The sequence below is a fragment of the Leptodactylus fuscus genome, chromosome 1, assembly GCF_031893055.1.
Source record: "Leptodactylus fuscus isolate aLepFus1 chromosome 1, aLepFus1.hap2, whole genome shotgun sequence".
Taxonomy (NCBI): domain Eukaryota; kingdom Metazoa; phylum Chordata; class Amphibia; order Anura; family Leptodactylidae; genus Leptodactylus; species Leptodactylus fuscus.
The window spans coordinates 303,539,059-303,549,392 of NC_134265.1; the positions used below are offsets into that span (position 1 = coordinate 303,539,059).

At 40.8% G+C, this 10,334-nt stretch overlaps 1 protein-coding gene across 1 annotated transcript; it reads left to right on the plus strand.

Moving 5' to 3' along the window:
* The first annotated feature begins 7,633 nt into the window (after positions 1-7,633).
* LOC142195858 (beta-1,4-galactosyltransferase galt-1-like) lies at positions 7,634-8,893 on the plus strand. The gene has a single exon (XM_075265930.1). The coding sequence runs from the start codon at positions 7,634-7,636 to the stop codon at positions 8,891-8,893; it is 1,260 nt and encodes a 419-aa protein (XP_075122031.1).
* The last annotated feature ends 1,441 nt before the right edge of the window (positions 8,894-10,334 follow it).

Below are 10,334 nucleotides of genomic sequence, written 5' to 3' on the forward strand. Positions count from 1 at the left end.
GACAATGGCACTGTATACCAGTAGTAAAAATTGTGGGTGCACGTAACCCCAATATATTCTTTGAATTCCCAGTCAGAAACTGGCACTATATGGCAGTAGCAAGAAATGAGGGTATTTGTATTCCCAATATATTCTTTGAATTCCCAGTCAGACAATGGCACTGTATACCAGTAGTAAAAATTGTGGGTGCACGTAACCCCAATATATTCTTTGAATTACCAGTCAGAAACTGGCACTATATGGCAGTAGCAAGAAATGAGGGTATTTGTAACCCCAATATATTCTTTGAATTCCCAGTCAGAAACTGGCACTGTATACCAGTAGTAAAAATTGTGGGTGCACGTAACCCCAATATATTCTTTGAATTCCCAATCAGACAATGGCACTATATACCAGTAGCAAGAAATGAGGGTATTTATAACCCCAATATATTCTTTGAATTCCCAGTCAGACAATGGCACTGTATACCAGTAGTAAAAATTGTGGGTGCACGTAACCCCAATATATTCTTTGAATTCCCAGTCAGACAATGGCACTGTATACCAGTAGTAAAAATTGTGGGTGCACGTAACCCCAATATATTCTTTGAATTCCCAGTCAGACAATGGCACTATATACCAGTAGCAAAAATTGTGGGTGTATATAGCCCCAATTCTATTGCTAGGGGACTTGCAGGGTATTTCTGAGGTGAAGGTGGGGGGACACACCGTTGGAACGGTGATTTGGGGTGTATATATGGGGTATACGGGAATACACTGTCAGTGTGTTCCATTCAGGATCCTGGGAAAGCTGGGTTGCGGCGATTGAGCCCGTCAGTGCCACGTTACACTGACAAGCTTCTCCCTGTAATTGAAGTTATATGTAAGCCCAATATATTCTTTGAATTCCCAGTGAGACAATGGCACTATATGGCAGTAGCAAAAATAGTGGGTGTATATAGCCCCAATTCTATTGCTAGGGGACTTGCAGGGTATTTCTGGGGTGAAGGTGGGGGGGCACACCGTTGGAACGGGTATCGGGGGTATATATCGGGTATACGGGAATACACTGACAGTGTATTCCATTCAGGATCCTGGGAAAGCTGGGTTGCGGCGATTGAGCCCGTCAGTGCCACGTTACACTGACAAGCTTCTCCCTGGAATTTAGCTCTTACAAGAGCTGTTGGTTGTCTTCTCCTTCCTATCCTAGCCTGTCCCTGCCTACCCAGAATCTAAGCCCTAGCTAGCTGGACGGAAACCTCCGTCCTCGGTGAATTGCAAGCTCAGAATGACGCGAAGCTGGGCGGCGCTGTTCTTTTAAATTAGAGGTCACATGTTTTCGGCAGCCAATGGGTTTTGCCTACTTTTTTCAACGTCACCGGTGTCGTAGTTCCTGTCCCACCTACCCTGCGCTGTTATTGGAGCAAAAAAGGCGCCAGGGAAGGTGGGAGGGGAATTGAGTAATGGCGCACTTTACCACGCGGTGTTCGATTCGATTCGAACATGCCGAACAGCCTAATATCCGATCGAACATGAGTTCGATAGAACACTGTTCGCTCATCTCTATTGTTCACATCAATGTTACGAAAAATTTGTAAAATGCCAAAATAATAAAAATTAAGTGGAAATTTTTTTTTATTGTAGCGCTCTGAAAATGTCAATTTCAGTGTGACACTGAAAATTTTACTTCAGCTAGCATAACCAACAATTTAACATATTTTTTGTGAACGAAGCCACGGGTATTCTACTAGTAAACAATAATAATAATCCTACCTACCAGTAGCAACTCCATATAGATACGACCGACCAAGCACGCAAGGACACAATGGTGAGGTGGGGGCTGTGCGGAGAGAGGATGCAGATGAGTTGAATCTGGAACATGACGACCAGGATCGTGGAACACGACCCTGAATCCGGAACTGTCCCCCAGAATCCAGGACAGTTGGAAGGTCTGCCAGAGGGCCCATAATCCACAACACTTACACACAATGACGCAAGCCAGCAGTACTTCTACTTCACAGAGAAAGCAACATAATCCAGTACTGATCCACAAAGTCACCCAACTTTCCCAAACTGCTGAATATGCTTTGATAACTCACCTCTGTCCTATCACCCTGCAATATTATGCATATTTACCTTTCAGGAGCATTATAAAGCTGGGTAACAACCAATTGATAGGAATTCTGAATACCAGACCTCATTATTTTCCTGATACTATTATATGTATATGTACTGTGACAGGACCAAGGGCAAAGTGGTAACAAGGAGTGTACAGTTCTCCCAGGTTCCGTCATATATGTTCTAAAAGCACCTGGGAAAGCTTGCAGTAAGAAAGCTGTGTTCCTTGCTGGAGGGCTTTACCAAAACCCTGGTAAAAGGTCTGGTTGCTGGAGTGGGGAGATTTGGGTGTGTCTCTACTCCATTCAGCCACTCCAGGTTTTGGGATAAATGGGGTTAATTCCCTGTTTCCTGACCTATGTGTGTGTACTTAAGACCTGACAGTACACAGGTATATGGCTCTCTGTGCTCCTGGGAATCCATGTGTAAGTAACATTGCTGTGGTTAAGGAGTTGTACAGTAGACCCAGCTCTCTAGTGAGGTACCTGTGTTGCAGGTAGTAGCCGGATGGCTAAGACTTGTATTGTAATTGTAAAACTAGTTGTGACCAGTTGCACCATATTTGGCTGAACTGGACTTTCTTGTTCTTCTATCTGAGGAGATGATGATTCCTGAGCTAATCCTGTTATAATCAAAACAGTGTACCGCACTATGCTAGATTTGCTTTTCAGGTCCTGGGAATCTGTAGAGTTGTAATAAACAATAATGAATATTAAATGTATCAATCTACATCCTTGTTCTATAACTTGCCATGATTTTCCTTTCTGGCTTTTGGGGAAAATTGGGTAACCTTAAAGTAATGCAGTAATAGAAGACAACTAAATACTAAATCTACCAGATTCCCCTGCCTTCTCCCAAATCATGCCAAAGCTTATTAGATTTGCCTTTTGGGAGTTTTGAGAAAGCTGGGTAAGCAAATGTTTAACAAAGAGATATAATAGGGAATATTAGTATATAAGGTGGATAACATGACTGATGAAGCAAAATCATGCCATGACAGATTTGCCTTCCAGGTTCCTGAGAAAGCTGGGTAACCTACAAAGTAAAGCTGTAATGGGATCTGCTGAAATGCAATATACCTAACTATCTAGCCCTCCTTGCTCTGTCATCCGTCTGCTGCCTGTGCACTAGTCCTGCTTCTGTAGCCCCTTTCATTCAATGATTAGGAGTCATGGAAGCAGGACTGCAAATCTGCTTTTTGTAACCTTTTAAAAACCTTTATGGATGTAAGTTATGCCCCCTCGAGTCTGATCATAGGGGAATTTAATATCCCAAGAAACCTCTGTGTGGTACGAAACCATGGCTAAGCCATTTACTGACATGACAGTGACCCCAAGTAGTTACTTGGGTGATCCCAAGAATATAAACAGATTTTCACCAATTTAACATTTGTGCTGACCCAGTCTTCAGTACTGCAGGCTCCTAACTGTTCTCAGAGATTCATAATACAGACAGACGCATCTGACTATGACTTTGCAGCTGTGCTTAGCCAGGTGCATGAACAAGGTACAGAACATCCCATACTCTGCAGAAATCTGCTCCCCACTAGGCTGCAGTGAAAAGAGTGCCTAGCCCTTGTATGGGCCCTGCAGAAATTACAGCCCTACTTGTACGGACAGCAATTTAGCGATCGCTGATCGCTCCCTTTAGCTGGTTGAACTGGGTATCTGGGAACAATAGCAAATTACTCCGGTGGGGTTTGATCCCTCAGTAATTTATTATTACTTATATAGCACCATTAATTCCATGGTGCTTTACATTTGGGGGTTACATACAATATACAGGTAGATCTAATACTAACCATGACCGACTGGCACAGTGGGGTAGAGGGCCCTGCCCGCGAGGGCTTACAATCTATGAGATTGTACTACATTCATAGTGACTGCTGATGGGTTGTGAATGTATTGTGTCAGGCGAGCAAAGAAACCTTCTTATGATTAACAATTTCCCTGTTACATTTTAAAAGGGGGAAGTATTGACTTTTTTGATATAATTATAGAAAATAACATTAGATTGTGCCTGACTTGGATTGGGATATTTACCAATGAGTTGATAGAAGAGCTTGATAAAATGCGAGGACACAGTCCACCCCATGACATTAGCAAAAGGGAAGATAAACATGAAGGACGAAAAGCTCTGAATGTATCAAACTGGGCTGTAGATTATTTCTTTGGGGCTTACTGAAAGTGAAGATTTGTCCTTGTCTCTGCCTACCCTGATGCTGAATCCTAAACCCATCTATGTGAGTGTTGGGGTCCATTCACATGGAGGAAAATGGTGAGAAATTTGGCATGGATTTCAGCGCTGTAAAAAAAGCCTCCCATTAACTTCAATGGGTTCCTTTTCCTGCTAGCAGAAAAAGCCTCCCATTAACTTCAATGTTTTTTTTTTTTTTTTTGCGCTAAAATTTCTCACCATTTTACTCCATGTGAATGGACCCTTATGCTTCTAGTTTATTTCCTCTTATTTTTTTAAGAGACTGTTTTGCATGATGCTACTGTGTCATTTGTTACCCTTTCTAAGTGTAAGCATTGTTACCTTCTCATATTAAAGATTAATCCCCAACAACAGCAGCGTCAAAACTGCCCTAAAATTACATCTGTTTAGGCTGATCGCACTGCCCTACACTACTTCACACTAGGCTTACAATTCTTATCCTAAGTTATCCTTCCTACTCTATTCCACATAACCCGACCCCTCCATTTTAGCACATCTAAGTGCTAAAGTTGATACATATAAAGCCAACTGTTCAGCTAGTTTGGGGAGCATAGTTGTATTTACATAACTAAAATTATGATTATGGGGAGAGGTGAGGGAGTGACTGAAGTCTTCCTGCAAGCGTTGAAGCTCTTGAAAAGCAAATCTTAAAGGGGCTCTATCATCAAAATTATGCTGTATGAGCCCCACTTTTGCCTGAATAGCCTTTAAAAAGGCTACTTAGGCACCACTAATGGTATTTTAAAAGCCCCCCCTTTTAAACTAGGACCATAAAAACATATATGCAAATTATAATTGCCGTGGGCGGTTCGTGCACTGGTGGTCGTCATCTTCGGTCCCGCCTTCCTCTGGTGTCTTCTTCCAGCGACGTCCTCCTTCCACGCCTTCTTCTTTTCACCAGCGGGTTGTGTTTAAATCCCACGCAGTAGCGCTCCTTCCGGAGCGCTACAGCACCATTTTTGTCAATGGCAGTTCGCGACCGTACTGCTTGCGTAGTTCTAAGGGGAACTCGGTATGCTCAGTTCCCCTTAAACCACGACAAAAAATGGCGCCGGAGCGTGCGCGGGATTTAAACACAACCTGATGGTGAAAAGGAGAAGGCATGGAAGGACGTCGTTGCTGGAAGAAGACGCCAGAGGAAGGCGGGACCGAAGATGATGACCACCAGTGCACGATCCGCCCACCGTGCACGGTAAGTATAATTTGCATATATGTTTTTGCGGTCTTAGTTTAAAACGGGGGGGGATTTTAAAATTCCATTAGCGGTGCCTGAATAGCCCTATCAAAGGCTATTCAGGCATATGTGGGTCTCATACAGCATAATTTTGCTGGTAAAGCCCCTTTAATAATGGCCATTTTAGATTGTTAATAGTGAGTGTATTACAAGAGACATAATATAGATGAAACAGATATCTTTATAGTCATCACCCAGACGCATTGTATTGTGTAAAGTGAAGGCTTTTGTGACCTTTAGAGATATGTCTTGGCCACATTTCATTTCACTTGTTTTCTTTGCATTTTATGAGCATTCTATAACTATTATATAGTTCAGCAAGCACAAATGAGTTATAAATTTCTAGAAATATTGTTTCAGACTGTTTATAAATTTCAGTATATAATGCCTATCACTTTGGGATCAGTCTGAGAACTTAGCTTCCATATTTGTTTGATTCAATGACTTGTCTGGTATCAAAATAAATATTTTGGGTCTCCTAGTTGTCTGGGTGCTGTCCTAATATTCAGAATAGTTTACACCAAGAGCCATACACCGACACACAGGTGTGTGTATAGCATGTCTGGGGGATGGTCTCCAACTCTTTCTATTGAAAGCGGTGAGACCAATTTTACATAGGTTTACAATGCCTCAAAGATGCATGTTTCCAAAAACAATAGGGACATTTCATGAATATTCTGATTTACTTGTCTCTAGAACAAAACTTTAAGATAAGGGAATTAATAGATACAGCAGTTTAGCTCCACAATGAACATTAGATAGGGGTAAAGCCTAAGCCTACTGAACCTTGCTAAATAGGCACTGTACTGTATCTGTATTCAAGTAGCATTGTTGACTGTCCATGGAGCAAAACACAGTATTCAAATTTTATTTATTTTTTTCCTCCGGTATCAGGATTTTATGGATTGACAAACCAGCTTGGTATTGAGAAAAAACGCCTCCATGTCACGACCAGCATTGATCAGGAGCGGCTTTGTTTGATGCTCTCAGTCCTCTTTCTCAACCCCACTGGTTCCTGGACTTCCGCGTGTGGACCTTTTTAAAATACCTACACTCCATGCATAGAAGACTTGTGTGTTTAAGACTTGTCTTTTTATTCTATATTTTATTTTTGGAAGATTGAGGGCTTTACCACCAAATAACTTTCATATATTTGCATCACCGACTTTTCATGTGTTCCGAGTATTAGATCAGCAAAGGAAAAAACAGGAGACTTGAAGGATCTTTAGAGCCTGGTGAGTATTTCTAATATTACCATTTTATTACAGCTTGTTCATAGTATTATCAGATTCTGCAATATTAGGCTAAGCTTACGTTTTGTTCAAAAACACATAATTTTTTTTTTTTTTTTTCGTAAAAATGAATGTATTTTTAGCAAAAATGAACCAGGTAAACCCAACCATAGCCCACATTCACGTCGTTAATTTTCACCCTTGAAACTCTAAGCAATATACTGTTCCGTACTAGTTAGAGTAGGACAGTATGTTATTGGGAAGCTGAATTCAGCGCACTGTCTGCTTTCACGACCTGTGCCCCAGGTGTAGAGCTATCGGTGCCGATACTGTAGCTCTTCACAGTCAGAAGGGTGTTTCTGAAGTCTCCTTCCCCTCCTGATAGTGCTTGCCCATAGATGAGTAATGGAGGAGGCGTTCCTCCCTGCTCTCACAGTACAGTGCAATAGATGCTGTTGTGAAGAAGGGAGTTCCACAATGAGCTGAATTCACCTTACCTTTTTATTCATTTTGAGAGCTGACATCTACCACATATAAATTATTTTATCATATTTTTTTTGTAGTGTCTATTAGAGATGAGCGAACACTGTTCAGATCAGCCGTTCCGAACAGCACGCTCCCATAGAAATGAATGGAAGCACCTGGCACGTACACTTTGCCGGTCGCCGTGCCAGGTGCTTCCATTCATTTCTATGGGAGCGTGCTGTTCGGAACGGCTGATCTGAACAGTGTTCGCTCATCTCCATCTATTATGTCTTCACACTTAAAGTATGTTAATGTATTTATGTACTTTAATTTATTTATACTTTTTTTTTTTTTTTTTTTTTTCTCACAGTACCTTCCCAGATGACAAAATGATCCGATCAAAAAAGCGTCTATTTTTTTCATGCCTCTTATTCGTGTCCCTCTTCATAATGTTCTTTTGTCTACGTCAGCCCCAGGCTTCTTCCATAAACTCTAACTCCGATCATCTCAACATTGTCACTGGCCCCTTCATAGCATTAAAGGATAATAAAACCTTCATTATCTCTTCATATTATGATGCCAGACAATCTAATTTAATAAGAATTGTTGCCATTGTTCATAAAACAGTGGAAAAGCTTTACTGCTTGTTCTATTGTAAGCGAAAAGATAACTTACAAATCCAAACAGCAAACGCGGAAATTGATATTGTTATGGACCGTTTTGGATTCCCTTTTGAGACTGCAAACCTCCTATGTGAAAATCCATCTGAATGTGATTATGACTACATGTCTGTCCATACGAACAACTCAGGAGATGAAAGGCAAATTCCAGCATTTAAGATCACAAAAAATTTTGTTAGGTCATTTTCTGTTAATTTCACTGTATGTATTTCTGCCTTATTTGGAGACTATAGTAATGCTTTGCAAGTGATTCAGGCTATTGAAATGTATAAATTACTAGGAGCTTCTAGAGTCACCGTCTACAACAACAGCTGCCATGACAATGTGGACAAGGTTTTAAGGCATTATATTCAAGACGGACTTGTAGATGTAGTACCTTGGCCAGTAGACAAGTTTCTGAAAACTTCGAGGGAATGGCATTATGGTAGGAGACTTGACACTGAAATTGGCTACTATGCACAAGTTGCAGCTTTAAATGACTGCATTTACAGGAATATGTATAGTAGTAAGTTTGTTCTACTAAATGACTTTGATGAGTTTATTTTTCCGGTCAAAGACAGGGACTGGTCATCTTTAATGAGAAGTCTCCAACAACGCTATCCAGAAACAAGTGTCTTCCGTTTTGAAAACTATATTTTTCCATCAATTAACGCAACTGGATTCAATCCATGGAGTCAAGTCCCTGGGATTAATATTCTGCAATATACTTACAGAGAACCTAATGATGGCACCAGGGGAAAAAAAATGATTATAAATCCAAGAAAAGTCATACAGACATCAGTCCATGGAGTTCTAAAGTCTATAGGACGTACTACAGATGTGTCACGTGAAGATGCCTTTCTATATCATTGTAAACACAAAAGAAACATGGAGATTCCAGACAAAGACTTGATCAAGGATGATATCCTTTTCAGATTCAATATGTCCTTAGTGCCGAACATTGATCGAGTTGTTGAAAAACTTTTCTGACATCAGTAGCTCAAAAACAAGATACTAAACTTCAAACATTTCAGTAAAATGGTGGTATTGTCCCAATAGCCAGTTTTGACCTAAAGCAAAGATGAAAAACACTATTCTGGATATGTCAGTATGCCAAATGTTTATGACCTCTCAATTGTTTTATGTAAAGTAGGGTTTTTTAAATGGTTTTTACAGTATTTGAAAAATAAAAATGGATATTTCCTACAATCCCAGTGGAGTCTATAGGCTTTTATGATCCACAGAGTATCTATGGGTAAAGCGGTTTCACTCACCGCTCAGCTTTGTGGCAGTGATAGTTTCATGTTGACAGCACTTGATTATCATGCTAAAACCAATGCATCATTGAGGCAATTCATTGGCTGCTGCAGTTATGTATATTGATGTGGTGTTGCATGGTAAATAAGGTTGGATAAAGACATCAATCCATCAAGTTCAACCTATATCCCTACAGTGTTGATCCAGGGGAAGGCAAAAAACCCCATGAGGCTCATGCCAATTGCCCCATTTCAGGGGAAAAAATTCCTTCCCGACTCCAATCTGGCAGTCTGTATAAAAACCCTGGATCAACGCGTCCATAACCTGATATATATATATATATATATATATATATATATATATATATATATTTATTTATTTTTTTTTTTCTCTTCAAGAAAGGCATCTGGTAATGCAAAGGTATGAAATCCACCCAAACATTTCAGAAGAATACACTTTGCACAAGCCGACTCCCGGAAAAGCACCTGAGCGGCTTCCATTGATTTCAATGGGAGACATCTTTTTGGTCAGGATTTTGAGGCGACTACGGCCTCAAAATCCTGACCAAAAAACTCTGTGTGAACTTACCCTAAGGTGCCTGAGCAATTACACAGATGAGAGGAGTGATGCCAAATCCACCTTAAATCAGGGTGACCAAACCCTCAAGAGTGCTTCGTAATCTTGACAGAGTTATTATCCAACATCAGATACTTTTTAAGATTACCCCATTGTATTCTGTGAGCTGTATATTTGTTTTTGTGTACAGTATGTCTGCACTTTTTTTTTTATAGGTGATGTACAGTACTACTATTGAGTCAATTCACAGTACAGTAGTACTTTTATAGTCCTAGATATATACACTGCACAGTACTGCTACCACATCCTTGTCCTGAATGCGGGGTATCATTATCAGCGTCTGCTCTGATACTGTATGTATGGGTACCACTTCTCTAATTCTGCATGCTGGGGGTAACCTGGGTTGCACATGACTGTGTGCTAACTGCCGGCCGTGAATGAATGACATGGGCGACACACAGATGTCATCTGGCAGGGCTTTGCTGCCACAAAATCAGATAGAAATAGGCCCGGACTGTCGGACCGCACAATGGACCTTGTAATTCACGGTCATATGTACGGCCAATAGAAATGGGTCGGTGTGCTATCTGGGGAAAAA

Bases quoted from the DNA above. Each gene is read 5' to 3' on its own strand.
- LOC142195858 (XM_075265930.1), top strand. From the start codon at position 7,634: ATGATCCGATCAAAAAAGCGTCTATTTTTTTCATGCCTCTTATTCGTG.